This window comes from Xenia sp. Carnegie-2017, unplaced genomic scaffold (genome assembly GCF_021976095.1).
Source record: "Xenia sp. Carnegie-2017 unplaced genomic scaffold, XeniaSp_v1 HiC_scaffold_14, whole genome shotgun sequence".
Classification (NCBI taxonomy): domain Eukaryota; kingdom Metazoa; phylum Cnidaria; class Anthozoa; order Malacalcyonacea; family Xeniidae; genus Xenia; species Xenia sp. Carnegie-2017.
The window spans coordinates 13,346,085-13,366,825 of NW_025813447.1; the positions used below are offsets into that span (position 1 = coordinate 13,346,085).

General features: G+C 33.0%; 5 protein-coding genes across 6 annotated transcripts; 1 reads left to right on the forward strand and 4 right to left on the reverse strand.

Moving 5' to 3' along the window:
• Positions 1-951: 951 nt before the first annotated feature.
• On the reverse strand, positions 952-5,883 carry LOC124435315 (coiled-coil domain-containing protein 157-like). Its single transcript, XM_046985251.1, is given in 10 exon segments — positions 952-1,365; positions 2,356-2,435; positions 2,516-2,673; positions 2,954-3,116; positions 3,194-3,360; positions 3,363-3,369; positions 3,630-3,749; positions 3,796-4,452; positions 4,535-4,715; positions 5,543-5,883. Coding segments are annotated over 10 exon segments (2,166 nt in total). The 5' UTR covers positions 5,788-5,883; the 3' UTR covers positions 952-977.
• Positions 5,884-5,981: 98 nt separating this feature from the next.
• LOC124435316 (solute carrier family 2, facilitated glucose transporter member 1-like) lies at positions 5,982-16,562 on the reverse strand. The gene is given in 14 exon segments (XM_046985252.1): positions 5,982-6,446; positions 6,515-6,664; positions 7,150-7,277; positions 7,347-7,422; positions 7,498-7,599; positions 7,759-7,869; positions 7,969-7,998; positions 8,001-8,158; positions 8,270-8,407; positions 8,520-8,660; positions 8,780-9,065; positions 9,205-9,306; positions 11,072-11,301; positions 16,426-16,562. Coding segments are annotated over 13 exon segments (1,524 nt in total). The 5' UTR covers positions 11,144-11,301; positions 16,426-16,562; the 3' UTR covers positions 5,982-6,416.
• LOC124435701 (protein usf-like) lies at positions 12,025-13,130 on the reverse strand. The gene is made up of 2 exons (XM_046985667.1): positions 12,727-13,130; positions 12,025-12,525 (listed from the first exon to the last, which is right to left on the reverse strand). The coding sequence occupies exons 1-2, from the start codon at positions 13,085-13,087 to the stop codon at positions 12,122-12,124; spliced, it is 765 nt and encodes a 254-aa protein (XP_046841623.1). The 5' UTR covers positions 13,088-13,130; the 3' UTR covers positions 12,025-12,121.
• LOC124435698 (dihydrolipoyllysine-residue acetyltransferase component of pyruvate dehydrogenase complex, mitochondrial-like) lies at positions 13,458-15,101 on the forward strand. The gene is made up of 4 exons (XM_046985664.1): positions 13,458-13,572; positions 13,907-14,149; positions 14,215-14,606; positions 14,676-15,101. The coding sequence occupies exons 1-4, from the start codon at positions 13,497-13,499 to the stop codon at positions 14,970-14,972; spliced, it is 1,008 nt and encodes a 335-aa protein (XP_046841620.1). The 5' UTR covers positions 13,458-13,496; the 3' UTR covers positions 14,973-15,101.
• Positions 16,563-16,792: 230 nt separating the features above from the next.
• Positions 16,793-20,719, reverse strand: LOC124435699. 2 transcript variants are annotated; one of them, XM_046985665.1, is made up of 7 exons: positions 20,177-20,719; positions 19,748-19,842; positions 19,551-19,592; positions 17,585-19,374; positions 17,291-17,496; positions 17,129-17,215; positions 16,793-17,043 (listed from the first exon to the last, which is right to left on the reverse strand). In XM_046985665.1, the coding sequence occupies exons 4-7, from the start codon at positions 18,050-18,052 to the stop codon at positions 16,905-16,907; spliced, it is 900 nt and encodes a 299-aa protein (XP_046841621.1). In that variant the 5' UTR covers positions 18,053-19,374; positions 19,551-19,592; positions 19,748-19,842; positions 20,177-20,719; the 3' UTR covers positions 16,793-16,904. The 2 variants fall into 2 exon arrangements, with proteins under 2 accessions (XP_046841621.1, XP_046841622.1); XM_046985666.1 differs by lacking the exon at positions 20,177-20,719 and having other exon boundaries at positions 17,585-18,314; positions 18,394-19,374; positions 19,748-19,857.
• Positions 20,720-20,741: the final 22 nt, after the last annotated feature.

A 20,741-nucleotide genomic window follows, 5' to 3' on the forward strand; every position in this document is an offset into this window, starting at 1 on the left:
GTTTAATCAAAAGACAAACTTAACCGAATCTACTCTAAAATATTTATATTTTTTGAATTATTTAAATTGAAGTTTTTAAAAAATGCAAAGATATACGATCATAAAATTATTGGCACAGTAAGACGCTTATTTGTGGTTAAAATAAGACATTATTTTGACACTTGGAGGTCAATATGAACGAAAGAGATGAAATTATTGACACGCAATCTTTTTAAGTAAATAATTTGTATAAACGATCATACAAAGCATAAACAACATTGCTTATAGTAGTAACCTGCATAAATAGGGCATTGTTCTATTTTGTTATTTCTCCGGGTTATACGATGTTATCTGTTTGAAATATCCATTCAAGTGACGAGTTTAGAATCAAGAGTAATCATTAAACCTAAAATCATCATTATTTAATGAATTTAATATAGCGCTAATGCCCATTATTGCAGTTGGAAACGTTAAGCAAAAGAGGATGGCTTTCACATGGTTTATAAAACTTTGCAAAACACGGACATCAGACAGCTTTTGAAACAATTACCCTAGCAGGGTAAACTAATTAAGATGCCTAAAGAGAAAAATAGTTTCCCCAAATTTGGCAGCAAAAAAACACAGCAATTATATGACAATTAAATATGCAGACATTGTTTGAAAATCTTCTGGGGAATGTCTTATCGCGTAGTAAATTCTTGTTCAACCTGGTTAAAGTTATAAAACTAGCTCCACTACTTAATAGTATAGTTGACAAAATATTTAAACCTACTTTCAATTGATGTGATTCAATCAATATCACAGCAAGTGAACACAATAATTAAACGTTGAAATATTTTAGTCATTTCATCGTCATTTTTAATCAAGAACGCGTTGAAAGATTGTGTTCTCTAGTATTGAAATACTCCATCAAAAACACCTCGTTGCAGCTAATTAATCAGTTTGAATACGACAGAGAGAATGGACGAAGGATTTATGATGTAATAATGGATGTTTTACTACTTTAATTCATAACAAAATGCTTTATGAATATCTAAATCCTTACGAGTCGTGTACATTTTATCGCATCCTTCACAGATAAACATGTTCATGCATTCATATGTTATCCCATTATTATCGTCATGCTTTGCAATGGTCGAACCCAGACCCCCTGCCGAAGTAGCGCGTATCAAATCAGCTTTATGTTTATTGCTATGACATATTTTAGCACTCAGTACACGCGTCTGACGTTTATCAACAACTCTGTTGTAACATGTAGATTCTTTTGATGAAGGTTTCATTCCGGATGGCGGACATGGCCGAAAGTTGTCCGATGATTTAATAAACTCACTTGAAGTCTTAGTCCCAGAGTTGAGATACACGTCATTTACGCCATCAGACTGGATTCTAGTATTGTAACGAAAATGACACAAACATATATGTAAATGTTCGAAAAGTATATTATGCAGAAACTGGTCACATATTTTACAAACATTTACTCAAATCCTTTAACTCAACGTCAGTTACTTTAACTCAACGTCAGTTACTTTCACTATCTAACATAGTTGTAGTAGTGGTCACAAGGCCAAAAATTGTTTGGTTTGGGGATCTCTACGTTTGTGTAGACTTGCCACCTTTTCAAAGACCAAAAGGATTTAGTTGAATGTTTGTAAAATACATTAATATATTATGCATGTCAGCATATTGCACTTTTTGAATATTCGTTTTAAGAAGACAACTAGAGGTAACACATGAAAGTATGTTCTCATCCGATGAAGTAATATAACAAATTACTATATGTGTGTATGAGGGGATAAAAATTATTAGAGGATTATTATAGTACAAGAGTGGATCACGAAGCATTAGAGAATTATTATAGTACAAGAGTGGATCACGAAGCATTAGAGGATTATTATAGTACAAGAGTGGATCACGAAGCATTAGAGGATTATTATAGTACAAGAGTGGATCACGAAGCATTAGAGTATTATTATAGTACAAGAGTGGATCACGAAGCATTAGAGGATTATTATAGTACAAGAGTGGATCACGAAGCATTAGAGGATTATTATAGTACAAGAGTGGATCACGAAGCATTAGAGTATTATTATAGTAAAAGAGTGGATCACGAAGCATTAGAGGATTATTATAGTACAAGAGTGGATCACGAAGCATTAGAGGATTATTATAGTACAAGAGTGGATCACGAAGCATTAGAGTATTATTATAGTACAAGAGTGGATCACGAAGCATTAGAGGATTATTATAGTACAAGAATGGATCACGAAGCATTAGAGGATTATTTTGAAATCAAGAAGACTTCGACTGAGGGATCAATAAGCAAAAACGCTCGTCCTAAATGCATTGTGACCAAATGTAATAACTCTTATTACATACCTGTCTACAGATGAAGTCTTCGCTTTGTTTTTGTTTGATGAATCATTTTGAGAAAGCCAAAGAGGAACAGGCTCACTCATCTGCAAAATAGAAGATTTCAACATAATAACATCTACACAGTTGAAGTTTTAATAAAACCACCAATTAGTATAATCATCACCTTTTGTTTTCTTGCATCGTCTTTATCTACTTTTTCATTTAATTTTTTAATTAAATCTCGTAGTTTGCTGTTGTTCACTTCCAACATAGAAATGCGAATGTTGTTGGAAACAATTTGTTTTTCCATTTCGCAAGTGATAACCGCAGGATTACTCACATCTATAAAGATAAAAACGATAGTTACCTCGAGATGATTCAAGGTAAGTTGAAGAAACAAACTTCTTGTAATTTTAATGACGTTGAAAAATTTTTTGCAATCGATAAAACAGGAACTATGTAATGGGATCTGTGAGGTAGTCTATATTAGCTGCAGGTCTGGAGCACAGGACAGCTAAGGTCTGTGAGTCTGGAGCACAGGACACCATATGATATTTCTTATTTAAAGATTTTTCTTCAACCTACGATTATTTAATAATATTCTAAGCAATCCTCTACTTACCCTCACTGGTGACAGTACTTCCATCAATAGGATACTGGACAATCAATTTTAATTTCTTTTCATTTTCCTGCAGTTCATCTTTCAAACATTTCATTTGAACCTGTAAATTTTTAACGACTTGCGATAAGCTGCTTTTCTCTGACGTAATCCTCTCAAGTTCATTCTGTAAATATAGCAATATTTTATATTAATTTTCATTATTTTTTATCTTAAAATTATCTTTTTTATTATATACCTTACCTGTTTTTCAGAGAACTCTTTAGAAAGCTTCTCATTTTTTTTCATTACTTTATCTAAAGTGTCTTGGATCTCGTCTCTTTCACCTTCAATATCCATCAATTTCTCTCTTAGTTCATCACAATCCTGGTCTAACTCATCAATTCTTTGAAGTAAAGACTGGTGTTTTTTTGAAGAGACTGAAAATGAGAGAAAACAAATAATTTACAAGATGAGAACAAGAACAATAAATGGCTATGATAAGAGAAAGGTAGTAAACATTCATCACTACGACATTAAAATGAAATATAAAAATTCACCACAACTGCAAATTGCCAAAATAACTACAAAACAGTAATTCGGTTGTTTTTTATAAAAGTGACCTTACTTCCTAATTTATAAATTACATGAAACTCACGTGACCAACAAAGCAAAGTTAAAGCAATGACGTCAATCGTACCTCGTCATGTGATGTCAAATTTCTATTCTTTGCTTCCATTTTGCCCAATTCCAACTTCATTTTTTCATGTTCATTTTCAAGTTCTTTCACATTTTCCATACTCAAATATAAACCTTGCATCTGACCTTAACATTTCTTTTTAAGTTTAAGCATGAGAAAAGTACTATCCTTCTTGAGCCATATCCTGCTTCAACAAAATTTCATTTTCTTTAACTCTCAGTTCTAACGATTCTTTAGATTTTGTCAATTCTTTGATCTGCTGAGAAGATTTTTCTTGCATTTCAGACATTTCATGACAAACAACAGACAATTTCTTCGTCATCTCATCTGAAAGTTGTTTCATCTCTTCCTTTTCTTTTAATGTCTTTTCTTCTAAATTTTTCATACTCTCCTCTAGCGTCCTTTTCCTTTCCCTTGACTTTCTCATCTTGCCGTAAAGATTATCATCGGCTGCAGCTAGAAGCGATTGTTTCAATAGTCGCTTTTGTTTAGCAAGACTGGACGGTAATCCTTGATTTTCACATAATTTTATAACCATATCACCTACAGCTATTAAATTTTCCTGGCTTCTACTACATGCCTCACATGGTATGAAGGCAGTATCATAAGTCTGTGTCTGAATATTTATGTAAGATTTCACATCTTTATTATTAAAGATGCTTTTATTATCATTGGCAAATGCTTGAACAAAATTCTTTTGATTTTCTCCATTTAACAGACACGATGAAAAGTTTTCACTTTTCTGTTTAGCTGCTTTTAAGTCTTTTTTTAACTTTGTTACATGGTCTTCAAGATTCACAATTTTCTTGTCTTTACTGTTCGCCTTAAGCAATACAATATTAATGATTATGTGACATCATATATATCATAAAAAAAATAATATGAAAATTGAAAATGTAAAATACCTGTACAAATTCATGTTTTAATGCACAAGTCAACTGAGAAAGTTTATTCCAGAATTTCTTGACAACCAAACCAACTGACATCACTGAGCCCACTGAAGTGGCTGAGCTCTGACGACTTCCAGAAGATGTATCCACAGCATGATGACATAATGACGACAAAGACTGCATGAATAACACAAGTCTGTAATGATAATGATGACAAAGACTGCATGAATAACACAGGTCTGTAATGATAATGATGACAAAGACTGCATGAATAACACAGGTCTGTAATGATAATGATGACAAAGACTGCATGAATAACACAAGTCTGTAATGATAATGATGACAAAGACTGCATGAATAACACAAGTCTGTAATGATAATGATGACAAAGACTGCATGAATAACACAAGTCTGTAATGATAATGACGACAAAGACTGCATGAATAACACAGGTCTGTAATGATAATGATGACAAAGACTGCATGAATAACACAAGTCTGTAATGATAATGATGACAAAGACTGCATGAATAACACAAGTCTGTAATGATAATGATGACAAAGACTGCATGAATAACACAAGTCTGTAATGATAATGATGACAAAGACTGCATGAATAACACAGTCTGTAAAGATGCATGAATAATGATGAAAGACTGCATGAATAACACAAGTCTGTAATGATAATGACAACAAAGACTGCATGAATAACACAAGTCTGTAATGATAATGATGACAAAGACTGCATGAATAACACAAGTCTGTAATGATAATGATGACAAAGACTGCATGAATAACACAAGTCTGTAATGATAATGATGACAAAGACTGCATGAATAACACAAGTCTGTAATGATAATGATGACAAAGACTGCATGAATAACACTGGTCAGTACATGGTTGTAATAAAAATTTGTTTTCATTGGCAGACATTAAGCAGATGGAGCAACTTTTTCTCAAAATGAAATATTTCTGCTCATCATTGAAAGTCTTTGTAATGTTATAGAATTCTTTATTGTCTTACCTATCAATAAGTAACTCAAACAGGATAACATGAGATAACTGACAATGTTCTTCGTCTTTAGAGTAAGAATATCTTTCAAGAAGTTTGCCAATGTCTAAATCACTTGAAATTTTGTCAGGATATTTCCACGAAGGAAATCTTACGGTACCAACACGGCCAAAAATATGTTCAATTGTCTCGTTAACATCCACGATGTCTACAAATAGACTATCAAGACAGTTCTTGGAGCCAAGTAAATGTGCCATAGTTTATTTATTTATGTCTTCTGTATAATGAATTGGACAAAGATTTGATTCATGTCTTTTCAAAACTTTAAAAACGATGTTATTCGTCGTTTTTGGTGCGTTCTTGTCTTTTAACAGGCGCCATGTTGTTTACCTTAACGACAGTTATGACACTGAGCTTTATAGAGAAACTGGAATATTACAAGCAACAAAACTTTTCCTTTTTATACTGTAATTTTCACATTCATTTCGTATTTAAATAATTTCGTTTGAATTGATTTGAATAAATCGTGTGTAATAAAAATACAATTTTAACAATTCTTGGTCATAACTATACAAAAATCATTAACATTTTAATATTGAAACGGAGAAAAACAAATTTTAATAGTGCGCGCATATCTGAACTTATTCCCATTTTTTCTGCAATTTGCGAAAAGGGAATATTGTTAAAATAGATGAGCGTTTAGGCTATACATTTAGATTTTGTTTAAATTGTATTTTCCCAATTTTTCCCTTGTCCAACTTATGAGAAAAAACCCTTGAAATAACGCTTTTGCTTAGTAATCGACATCGTTCTTCATACAAAAAGTGAGAAAGAACAAAATTTCTTGCTCTGAACGTAAAAAAATACCAATTTAAACAAGCTAATTTTAATCCTTTAATTCAACTTCACCATTTTCCTAAATAAAAGAAAGAAAAAGCAATTTAGTGGTGTAATTCTTCATATTTGTTAACAAGAATATCCTACCAAGGATTTGTGTTCATCATTTCCATAATAAATTTGAGCAATTTCTTCATATGTTTTATTCTTTGTTTCCTTCACATATTTAAAGGTAATTATCGCTCCAATAACCACCACAACCAAGAAAGGAATGAACGTAAATGCTTTAAATCCCGACTAAAAAAGAGAAATTTGCGGATTAACAGACATTAAAAACAAGATTCAGCACTTTATTTTATACTGTTTCAGTTCTGTAGAAAGGACCTGTGTGTACATGTTTCAATCTGATGATGTTTTAAGTTAATTATAGATTATTAGTAAAACTACTTATCTATGGCCATATTGAAAGCTGTATGGGCAATTATATTTATAATAAGAATTCGCTTTCCACCTGGCAAATTCATTTTCACAATATTTAAACTCAAAGTAAATAGAAACTACTTAATCACATTGGATCGTGTTAAAATTTCATAATCGTTTTTACAACAGATCCAGACGGGATAATTTCTAAGCTAACTTTATTCATTTTGGATGGTTTTATGATTTCTATCCATTTCTTTCAAGAGATGCAGTAAGGATGATTCAATGTTGATCACTTTTTACTAAAGAAACAAATATAAACTATTGGGCAATTTTATCAGTGAGTAATGAATGTAACTTACCAAAATGAAGGGAAAACTAAGTCCTACAAGAAAATTGGCTAACCAGTTTAACATTCCAGAAAAACTCATTGCGGCAGGACGCGGACCTTGTTTAAACAATTCACCACCAAGAAAAAGGGGAATGGGACCTAAATTGGAGAAATTATAGTTCTCACCAAATAAAGTTAGAGAATAAGCGATATTCAAGTGAGAATTACCAAGCCCGATAGCAAAAGACACAACAAACGTCAATGTACAAATGAAGCTAAGATACGATAATCCTGGAGCAACATGCTACAAATTATAAATATAAGATAATGTCAATATCAAAGAATTACCATTATATGTTTAGCATGAGGCAATACTAACCTTTACATTTAAGCAAATGGTAATGATGCCAGCAGATATACCCATACCAATCATACCGTATAACAATAATGGTCGTCTTCCACATTTCTCCATAAGATAAACCTACACAAAAATTATTTTAAGTCGTTTTTGTAAATATGCTTGTTGATGATAAAATATTCAGTCAACTATAATTACATAGAAAAGCATTAAAAATAAGAAAAACAACAATAGATATACATCCCAGGTATGATTGGGTGTCATATACTTGAGAAAACTTACCGTTATAATCGTCATGGCAACATTAATGACGCCAGTTCCAAGAGTTGCGTATCGAAGGTAATCATCCGGGATTCCAGCTTCTTTGAAAATACCAGTTGAGTAATAGAAGACCTACAGAATGATAAGCAGACACAATTAAAGGCAGGAGTTTAAATATCGTGATTTTGTATTGCTCATCAACAATGTAAAGAAAAAAACTTGTAAACTTACGACATTAATACCAGAAAGTTGCTGTCCGACCTGCAGGGCACAAAGAAGCAAAAGGGAAAACGAAGTTTTTTAGCCTTGAATAGTTGCTTCATCGTCCACGGAGGTTCATCTTGTAGTTGTCTTTGTTCTTCCCGCATTTCTTGCAAATCATCTTTAACATCATGATCTTCCCCTCGAAAAGCCTTTAACGCTAAAAAATAAGTGTTCTCCCAAACATCAACTATTACACCATATTGATTTATCTATGGAATATGAATTTCCTGTTTAACCCTATTGATCCTCATAAAGATCCACAAAGTACCTTCAGTAGCTCGCTTTTCATCTTTCTTTACAATAAGAAGAAAACGTGGACTCTCCGATACAAAAGGAAGAAGAAATGAAACAATAAAACCAGGAAACGCAGTGAAAATCAATAACACTGGCCATAAATCCACACCACCTAGAGAAATGCATATAGCGAGTTTGAGTTCATAATAATGTCAATGATACAGAGATATACTTTGCGTTAACAAAGGCGCTTTACTTAGATTATTTACATAACATAAACTTACCTAAAATTTCCTCAAGACCCAAGATCTGCGACAGCAATATTCCAATTGTTAAACCAAGCTGATGTAGAACACCTAGGGATCCACGAATGTGCTTTGCAGCACTCTCAGTAAGATACATAGGTACCACACCACTTCCTATGCCTACGCAATCAAAGTATCGCAATGAGTCACCCACTGCAGACTTCTGCTTGACACCAAGCAGATAACTACGGTGTAAAACAACATGCAGATACCTGCGTTATAAAACAACATGCAGATACCTGCAGAGAATCCAATAATGAAGCGACCAATGATAAGAAGTTCGAAAACTTTAAGTGGTCGAGAGATTCCGAAGAAGACTGCAGCTAAAACTGCAAAAATATGACTGAACTGTAAAGCTCCTCGGCGTCCAAATCTGTTAGCAAAATAACCCGCAAGAAATATTCCAACCATTCCACCCGCAAGGTAGACAGAAACTGTAAATGCCCAAAGAAAATTGAGAAGAGAAATTGATATCAACTTGTTATATCTTTCAGTAAATGTCTTGTTGTAAAAATCTTGAATAGTCTGCAAAAGAATATTATACAAGATATAGATTATTTAAATCTACTACAGTAAATTATGATAAATAAAAGATTATTTATGTTCGATCTCCAGTTAACAAAGAATAAAAATAAAAAAGACGTGCAGCAGTATAAAAACATACAAACTCGGGTGCATTTAAGACACCAGTGCTGTAACCATGAACGAGCGATGATCCAAAAACACAGAGAAAACAAACTGAGTACAACATTGGGGTAATTCCACTCTAAAACAAAATTAACAAACTCTTACAAAACGTTTTTATTTATCAAGCCAAATAGAGATGAATACATGATCAGAGTTGAGACAAAAATTCTTACCCCTGATTGAACATTAAATTTATCGCTGAATCACGAGTGAAAAAGATATTAATTTTTTACATTATGCTTTAACAACGTCTAATGTTTTAATTTAATATATGGGATTTTCAAGTAAGAAATCTCCATTGGATCAATAATCGTATCTATATGAAGAATGTTTGCTTTAGATTACACTTAATGAATATTTCTCAGACGATACTAGATTACAATTCGGAGAGTTGAGTTGAATTTGGATTTTGAAAGTAGACAAAGGTTCGGACGGATTAAAAAATTTCGTCAATAGAAAAGCACAACTCTGGTTCAGGAGGCCGCGGAGAGGTTTGAAAAGTGAGGGGACAAAAGAAGATCGCAGAATCGCATTGTTGTTAGCAAAGTTATTTTTAACAGTTTTATCAGGAATCGTTCAATATACAAAATTTGTTTGATTTCGTTTGTAAAGTTTATTATAGTGCGTTCAGACTGAGTACCCTGGCATGGTGCTCGGCCAAGGGCACCAATATGAACGACAACACCTGAGTAACGTGTACAGAGAGGCACGTTTTCAGCACATGATTCCAATACTTGTTTACAAAGAAAAACATGAAATTATAAATAGACGAAGCTAGTGAAGAAGGGCTTACAGATTTTTGACCAAACCATGGTATCGTACTCCGGCAATCAGTCTAAACGTGCTATAATTGATCAATCTAACGTCAACATGTAAAAAATCAAAGTGGAAAATAAGTGAGACATGAAACACTGTTAAAAATCCATATTTATCAAATGTAAGTATTTGTTAAAGCGTATGTCCTCTCGCAAGTGTTTTACTGGGGAGAGTCCTTTTTTATGAATTTTACCGGGGATTTCTTTCTTTTACTTTATTCAAATATTTTTTCTCACTACCCGCTGGTAATGCGTCATTTAAGCCAAGAGACCTTCCTGAGTAATTATGTAATTTAATGAACGAACGCAATCTTGTAAAAATGGTATTTACGACCTTCAATGACTTTATACTCAAGACGAACGTCATTAAGGGAACGTAAATGTGATGATCCAATATTTTTACATCAAAGTAGGCTAACACAAATAGCATAATGTCATCAAACGCTGCTTGAGGTATTTAAACAATACCTGAAAATAGTTTATTCAATGAAAATATTGAGAGTAATTTTCACGAAAAAAATTGACTTCCAGACATAAAAGTCATCAAGAATTCATTAAAAAAATATGATTTTTTCTTATATTTCTATTAGTGTAACGTTAATAAGTTTAAAAACATCGCGTGAAAAGAGGGCAGAACTTGTGGTAATGAATTGTATCGCTCGCGTGACTTCATAACTGGTTCCAACCAAGGTCGTTCAAGGTTACTCTATCGTCTTAAAAGTCAAATCAAAATTAGTGTATTATGATACTTCTTTGCAAAAAAACCGCCTCATGTGACTTCAACACACAAACACACATCAAAATATTTCACAGCATAAAACAGTTACAAACGCTTGGTTAATTCCTAGAAACAGAGGGGGCTAGGTTAGACTGTAGATGGCTCAACTCACCAAATGCTTTTTTTTTAGTGGAGGGAAAGCGGATGAACTTTAGTTTTGAGTGAAATGAACGAAACAGAAAGAACTTGATTTTGATTGATGTCCATTTCGTCTAATTTCTAGTTCTATTTTTTTGGACAAAAATTCTTACTTTTGATGCTCCTTCTTCTTTAAGTGTTAATCTTGATCGTTCTATGCCATCTTCATAACTTCGCTTAAACATTGTGATGGTTTGACTTATTAGCTCATCCAATATTCCAACCTACTCCTATCTTGAGACAATTGGACTAACTTGGTGCGGTTGTAAATGTTGAATGAACCCCACCGGCGCATACGACTGTGAAATACAAGGCGTAAATGATGACAGACAATCCATGAGAACTGAAACCCGATACAGAAACATTTAAGCGTATTACTTAATGCCCTCAGCACTCGCGTACAAGTAAAAAATACAGTCATCAAATTTTTATTTATGTTTAGCTTTATAGTCGTCTAATTAAAACCTACTGCAATTTGTAAAACACTTATATAACCGTCTATGTCAAACTGCTGCACAGTGCTCACTTTTAGATGCATTTATAATTCAAAATACTTTGAAAATATAGATTGTTGAAATTCAGGTTCTAACATATTCTGTACAAATTTAAATCAACGGAGGGATTAGTTAATGACACACGTAGGAAGGAGTCTACGACTGTTTTTTGTTACAAGTTGTAAAATTCAGTCAAAATATAATAAAGAACAAAACTCCTTTTATTCTTACTATATTTAATTTGTATATAAGAAGCTGAACTGTACAAACAAAATATATTTTTGCAATATTATTGAAGGCATTTTCAAGGGAATGTTGGAGGATGTTTGTGTTTGAAGCATGTTATATGTTCAATAAACAATATGATAAACAAAGTATCTTATTGTATATGACAAAAATACAAAAAACAAACTCAGAATGGTAAAATCATGATGATGACGCCAATGGCATTGTAATGTCATTCACTCAAATTTCCCTAACAGATGCTAGTCATTTGACTATCATATGCATTTAATAAGCTGTCCCAAGGTTAAATAATATAAGATAAACTAAAAATAATGTGACACACCAAGCACACAAAAATTTGATTTATTGAAAATGAAGGAGAGCAAATTAAGCAATAAAATCACAATTTTAAGCAGGATAATCACACTAGCCAATGTTTCACAATTAGGTCGATAAATTCTTTTTCATAAATTGAACTAAACGTTTCATACTAATGTCACAGGCTTCCTCACTGTAGAGTGGTCCTCCTTTATGAGTGAAGGCATGGCCTGCATTGTACCTGTACAACTCAAAGTTTACACCAGCAGATTCTAGCTTTGTCTTTAAAATATCTACATCTTTAGGAGAAGAAAATCCAACTAACTCATCAAGATCACCAAAATGACACTGAAGAGGAATTTTGATTTTGGTGACATCACACAATGTGTCGCTAGGAATACCATAGAAAGGTGCAGATGCAGAAATCTCTGGCACAAGGGCAGCTGCAGCTAGACTTAACGCTCCACCCATACAAAATCCTGTAACACCCACTTTAAGACAACCTTTTGACAGGAGATATTTTGCAGCTCCTGAAAAAGCATTAAAATTTTGATGAATTTTATGAATCCTTTTGCCATTGTTCTAAAAACCCATCTACAATGTACGTCTATTTTCTTCACCACGCCCCAATCACCAAAATATCTTTTACGGCAATCTGTGTCAATTCCCCACCAATAACTACAATATCTTTAATGGCTACAATATTCTTTAAAGATACCAGTATTACGTACCTGCAATGTCCTTTACCGCGCCAGGCCAATCTAGGTTATTCATTAAATGTCCAGCTTCTTCGTTATCTGTTGCAATTTTTCCTCGATACAGATCTGGTACCAAAGCAATAAAATCTCCACTCTCAGCTATTTCCGTCGCTTCATTTTGTATTTGTTCATTTATACCCCACCATTCCTGCAAAATGACCAATCCTTGCATGCTAGATGACTCCATATTTTTAATAAGGACGGCAGGACAGAGGCCTTTTTCATTTTCAGAAGGAAATTTAACTTTTTCAACAAGCATTGACATTGCTCTTGTTATACTTTGATGTTTAGACAGAAAATATCTTTTTGTATTTGCGGAAAAACTACAAAACATTCTACGTAAATTTTCGTCTCTATTTCCGAGGACAGATAATTTTATAACGTAATGAGATCATGGTCTTTGTCAATTCCGGAAATTTGCAAAGATTTTCCTCAGAGATAATGCATTACATGTACTGACTACTGATGTACACTAAAATAAATAAATGGCTCCTTTTTTAGCAACAAAAAGAATAATCGAAATAAGTCAAAGATTTCTTTCGCAGTATTTTTGACTACATGAATATGTACAGTCTGACAGCAGAATTTATGTTTATCTTACACTGCCTTACTTCTTACCCCCCCTGACAATTGAATAATTATATTAAACTATTCGGAATAAGAAAGCGTTTCCCGGGGGTACACTGATCTCGCACCATTCTGTACCACAACACACACAACCACTTTGACGTTTTATTTAAAATATGGCGTTAACAAGAAATCGTATGTACTGCATATTTTTCGATAAAAATATTGTGAAAAATATACGTGTGCGCTCAGGTACTTATTGCAACAAGAATATTTTAAATAGTTAAGAATTATACTGTGGTTTTAAAGCTAAATAGAGTGCATTTACCAAGGCCAAATTGCTTGTTATTTCATATTGTAATATTGTTTACGTCTGATGTCGCCATAGTTTAGAAGAAACGTTGTGTTTTGTTGGATACAAACGTTTTATATAACATTGTATTTGTTTTTAAAAGCACACTATTGGTTATTATAATTCGTAAAAAAATGACCTTAATAATCCTTGACAAGTGTAGACTGTACTGTCTGTACATTGCTTATAAATAATCTACTTAAAATAATAATTCTTACTGTGATTCTTCTTTAGTTCTGCTATCATCACCAAGCAATGTACATTACACACTTATAAATGGCACAACAGTTAAAGTATCGTCACTAGAGATGTCACTAATTGGACCATCAGTTCGTCGCTTGTTGGACTCCTATGGTCTTGACAGGAATATCATAAAAGCTACTGGTGAGAAAGGACAACTACTTAAAGGTGATGTTTTGAAACATATCCATGAAAATTCCATGACAGAAATAAAATTCAAGGCGAAAACCTCAAAAGGTAGGTGATCAATTATATAGTTTAATTTAACTTACCTTCAACATTTACATCTATTTTATTTTTAGAAACATTGCCAAGTTCAAATATTCTCCAATCAAATATTGGATATGTTGATTTTAGTATATCAACCATGCAACAGGACATTGCTAGAAAACTGACTGAATCAAAGAACAAAGTACCTCACTTGTATAACATGGTTGATTGCAAAATTGACAACTTGTTAAGACTTTGTGAAAAATTTGATGAACCAGTCTCTATTTATGATTTTTTTATCAAAGCAGTAGGTTTAGCATTGCATTGTGTTCCTATGGTAAATGCCATATGGTCAAATAATGGACCAATTAGTCAAAAGGATATTAATGTTGCTATCATGGTCAATTCACCAGTTGGAACTTTAGCTCCAATACTTCAAAAAGTTCATGAATTGGATGTAGTATTTATATCACAGGAGGTTTTAGTAAGTTCAGCAGTTGATACTGAATATTCATGTGAAACACACAAGTTATTATCAGTATCTTTTATTTAGAATTTGAAAGAAAAAGCTATGAATGGATTTGTTGATACCTCAAAATCTTCCTCCTTTGCTGTTTCAACTCTTGAAAATACTGGTGTAAAAAGTTTTACTGGTATCCTAGAACCTGCTCATTCTGCGTTACTAACAGTTGGTGATTGTCAAAAGTTAGTTGGGAAAGATAAACAACTTTCTAACATTGTTCACATTACCTTGTGTACAGATGCTAGAGTTATTGATAATCAGTTAGCTTCAAAATGGTTGACTGTTTTTAAAGAATTTGTAGAAAATCCTTTTGTAATGGCATTGTAAATGCAATATATTAAGTTCCAGTTGGTGCAGTTTTCATAGAGAAACAAAATATGACAACATGTACGTTGACAGTCAAGGTTGTAAATATTTCATGTGTAAACAAAAAGCAGAATATAGAAGCAAACAGTAGTCCTACTCTGCTGAAATTTTTTGTGTTGTGCACATCTAATTACACATATGAGATTATCATATTTTTGCCAGTAAATTGCATTTTCTGACGAAAAGGAGTGCTGAGGTGGCTCTCCTCAGCCAGTAATCTGATAATATACAGCACCAATAAAGTAAATGGTTTGAACCTGGGAGTATCATTACACGTTTGTAAATGTAGATCGTCCATGTTGGTATAGTCCTGAGAAGGACTGTTTTTGTTGTTGTTGACTGTTGTTGTTGACTGATGTTTCGACAACCTTAGCGGTAGTCATCTTCAGAGTCAAATGAGGCATAAATGTCAGGTTAGCCATATTTGTTATCTGGTTCTTACATCATTGTATTGTGTGTACAGGAAATGAGTATTGTCATTGTGAATTAGTGTGAAGTGAAATATTATTATTTTTAGTTTTGATGTGTGATTTAGGTGTGATGTTTTTAGTTGTAATGTGTGGGTGTCCATTGTGTATTGTCATTTTCAATTAGTGTGAAGTGTAATGTTTTTAGTTAATAGTTGATTCGTCTGTGACAATCGTTAATCCGTGCTCGTATATACGGGAATAATAATAATATTTCGCTTCGAATAATATTTCACTTCACACTAATTCCCAATGGCAATACACATTTCCTGTACACACAATACAATGACGTAAGAACCAGAAAACAAATACGGCTAACCTGACGTTTACTCCTCATTTGACTCTGAAGATGACTACAGCTAAGGTTGTCGACACGTCAGTGAACAACAACAAAAACAGTCCTTCTCAGGACTATACCAACATGGACGATCTACATTTACAAACATACAGTACCAAGTTACACAGCGGACTGTGAGACTACATAATGTTGTCTCTACTGTGTAAAAGTAAGCATAGCAAGGAAAGTGCTGCCACCTTGTCAACAATAACTTGTTGTTTATTGAAAATGGTGTCATGAGTCAATTTTACCATTGCACTGCTAGGGGTAAGACTACCTCATGGTATCCAGACGGACCATCGTGAACTGTTGCCCTTCTTATTGTTTTATATGCCAACACTTAACTCTGACATTGTGTAAACGTTAAATTGAATACCTTTAACTTGAATATCTAATATGTTAATTAATTTAAGTCAGTTTGTTGCAGTATTATCAAATGCTGCTTAATTGATCTCGAAACGAAAAGAACGCACTTCTGTAGTCTTTGCAGATCTAGGCTGTTTTTTTCAATTAAGTCAGTGTTGCATATTAGCTATTATATCAACTGTCAAGCTTATTGATCATTTGTATGTTATCTGAGCATAGAAATATGAAATATTATTCCTCTTACCTGCGTGTAACCTGCTGACTGTGCTGGTGACTTCAAGAATTTTCTCGCACTGATGAATGCCTGTCACGTGACGTTCGTGTGACGTGTTTGTAAAAAGACAATTTTGTTGATATTTATAGTCGTGGGGGCAGGCATTTACGTTGTCCAGTAAATTTATCGATATATTTTGCGTATTTTTGTTCTCGTTTCCATTTCCAAGTCTTTTTCACATCTAATGTTTTGCGCCGAAACTTGGAAAGTATGGTTAGTGAGAGAGGTCTGGGACTAGTCGGCTTTCTCTGATCTTGTCGGATGAAGTAGAGTAACTTCTATTTCCATCCGATTTTTCAGACTGTCGGAAGCTCAATCAATGTGTACATACGATTCGTTTTTAGGATCCGACAAAATCGGATTGACTTTATAATGCAGGAATATGTTTATGTAAATGTACGTACTAACCTACAATATTTAAAGTAACTTTCGTAAAGATACATGAAAAATTATGCAGTGCTGAGAAGTCGTTGAAAGCTTGAAGTTGAATAAGTAGGATCACTGATACTAAGCTCTAGCTTTTCAACACTCTCTTTGACATGTAAAATATCCTCTTCTAGATCATGATTGGCTGTTTTTGTAACAATTCTAGAATTAAAAATATTCAGAAGTTTATAAGAGTCACATGATCAAATATTCAATACAAGAGAATTTAACAAATTATCACACTTACTTTAACGACTTCAATTGTGTCATATGGTTGTTAACAAGATGAACAAAGTTATCCAACACATCCTTTGTTAACTTTTCGACAAAAATCCTGAATGTTTAAAACACGATGATTATTAAAAATTTACATAATTTTTCTCATCCATATCTTTGCTATCTTACATACATGACATGTGACAAAGTTGTATTCTCAGAAAACATGTTGATCCAATCTTGAAAACATGTTGTTCCAACACAGGAACATGGCAACGATAAGTCTGTCAATTCATCTGCATTTTCTAATGAAAGTATTAAATTCTTTATCGATTCTTCACTTGCTGGTTGAGCTTCACAAATTTCTTGGAACTTTGTGAGGTACTCAATGTGTTTCATCTAAATGCAAAAATGTGATTAAATAATTTGATGAAAAAAAATTATTAAATCAGTTTATCAATTCAACTGTTTCCTGATAACTAGTTACCTTTGTGTATTCAATGTCAAAACAATTGCCAAGATGTAAATGTTTGATAGCACCTTTATTTTCATGTAAAAGATTAGCAATTGCCTGTAGTCCTTGGTCACTATAATGACAACATGACAAATCGATACTTTCAATGTGAAGCATATCCGATAATCCTTCACAAATTGCAGCAACAGCATCTGGTGAAAGAAACGATTTAAGCTTCACAATTTTGAGAAAATTATTTTTCGTGAGACATTCAGAAGCGATCAGTTTTGCGTTTGAAGACGAGATAATAATTCCATTGAGGTTGAGTTTTTCGACTTTCAATTTTTTGACGAGAAGCACTAAACCTTGAACAGCCCCACCGCTCATTTCAAAAGTTTCTTCCGTCTTTCGAAATAAGTTGATATCTTTACAAATATCGAGTATTTCCGGACTTTTCTCATTCGTCCAAGCTTCAGCCAAACATGCAAGAAAAGTGTCCATTTTCCTACAGTAACAATTTTCAAAAAAGCCAGGGAAATCGCTTAATTCTTTGAGAAACTTAATTTCAGAATTGGCAACTTCTTTCTTTAAGCAAACCAGCCATAAACTTCAGCACGGAATGGTTATGTGAATGATAAGAATTTTCTGCTGTTTCAGAGCCGATCGTTATTCGGGCGATAAAAAAATCAAGAATCAATTGGTCAATGAATTGATAACATCTATTTTCTGGATGGGCGACAATCAACCCAATATTGAAATCAATCTATAATGTTAAGATAATAATGCAATTGACAGTTTGCTCCAAAAATAATTTCCTAACAGTTATTTTATTTAAATTTTACCTGACACAACTTTAGTTTTTCTTCAGTAAATTCTGTTGAAGAAGCATTATTGGCTAGCAAAGTGTCAAAGCTTAATAATACATCAATGTTATCCATATTCCGTCCTGTTTTTCGCATTGACAAATTGATGACCATCTGTATAAACATTTGTAAAAGTATGGTTGCTGTACAAGATTGATTTTTCTCATCCCAAATTTTGCACAATGTAAGCACAACTAAAGGATACCGAGCTAAATTCATTAGGTCAGAGTTACGTTGTACAAATTCCTTCAAAGCTTTACTTGTCTTCTTATTGTCTCCAAAATAGTTCTCAATATAATTTTCAATATTTTGTTCACTCAATCCATATATTTCATATCTTGAATGGAAAGTTTTTGATAGTTCAAACCAATTGTTTTGAATATGAGGTCGACTTGTGACAATGATTGGTAAATTTTTATAAATATGACCATTTAGTAGTTCTTTAAGTTCGCAGCCATCATCTAACTCACACTCATCAATACCATCAATCAATAAAAGAAATTTTTGTGGTTTCCTTTTCATGTAGTCAAAGAAAACTTTCTTTTCATTTTCATCACCAAGTTCCTCCCTTTCAAAAATATCTTGAAGTGTCAAACTGAAATCACGAGTGACAAAGTCTGATAAAAAATACCACTTTAAAATGCTCTAAACAAGGCAAAAGATGTCTTGCCCAATCAAAAGCTAGTTTTTGAGCTAGTGTTGTTTTACCAGTGAAGGGTGCTCCAGTGATTAGTATGCGTTGTTCATGTGTACTTTCAAATATATCATCAACAATTAAACTGTCTTTCGCACCTTTTGGTTTATCATCAATTGCTTTCAGAGTTACATTGACAACAAAATCAGACAAATATGATTGACATTGTTTCAAAGGATTACGATTCATTTTTGCCAAATTCCTTAAGTAATCTTGACGAAAGTTTTGAGAAACTTTTTCAACAATTTTCTCTTCATCTTGATGGTCTTCAAAGAACATAGAAGGATAAAAACATGTATATAAGAAATATTGTTGTTTCTTACAATTAATCGTTAATCACCCTTCTCAAAAAACAACAATCAACCATACATATAAACTAAAGGATCATCCATATTTTGTAAAAACAATATGAACATAAGCTTTAAATATGCTTTGTTTTTACCTGGTAATCCTACCAAAGACTTGTGTACAACATCCAAAGAAACTGCAAGTAAAATTATTAGGAAAAAAAATAATGATAATAAGCATTGTTACTTCATACTTCACAACTGGTAGAGAGTGCGAAGTTGATATTGCAATACAAAGTATACATAATTTTTATTAAGGTTAAAGCGTAAAATGATAGAGTTGCAAACTTACCTGGTGAGTTTGGTACTTGGACAACATTGTTACTACCAATAACAACTACACCATTATTATGATTTATATTTGTAACTTTCGTGTCCGACATCAAACTAACAAAGAAATTATCCAATTGTACAGTGTTATTACTTTTAATGAATTCGAAATAGAAGTCGTAAGAACTCATAACAACATCGCGTCAAATACATTACGACGTTTTTACCAAATACATATTGAATGCCCTCGAAGTAAAATTTCTGTAAATAATACTTATACATAATTTTACCTTGCATTTACATTATGTCTTAATAAAAAGCTAAATCACATTCATGATTTCATTGTATCATTTCGATAACAAGTTATTGTCAATTTCCTGCTTTTAAAAAAAGCTTGTGTATTTAGATTGATAAGTAAAATCATATTATTGATAGTTGAAAATCGACTTACTTGTTAGTAAACGTGCTCTCGCCCCTATAAAATGTATGAATCAAGCGAGGGACCACAGCTAACCTTTGTGAAATTTTTTCTAACTCTGTACTTTTAACTTCGCTGCTATAGGTTTGCCGAGTTGAAATAAGTGATATTTCATTCCTTCTTTCCAAGAACAAGACTCGAAAAATGTGTAAGCATGACAGGATGTACAAGATAACGCACACAACGCCCACACTACACAATATTTACTTTCATAGCAATAGATAATTTCATAAAGCTCGAGGACCGAGGTACGTCGGAAAGTTTGTTTTAATATCGAATCATAGTTCCATTCGGGCGATTGAGAAACAAATGCCTTGGTTAAGAATGACCTCAGCCTGGTTTAAACAATGGTTCGTTCATTGAATGCCTGTTTTAATATGTTTCTCAACACAACTGGAATATCCAGTCCAGAACCATGTAAAGACTGAAACGCTGGCGTTGAAGTGTAAAATCAAAGCCAAGAGAATTTCGACTGTCACCATTACTTAAACTCACTTTAAACATTACAGTGATTAAACTCTGCATAATGCAATCAACA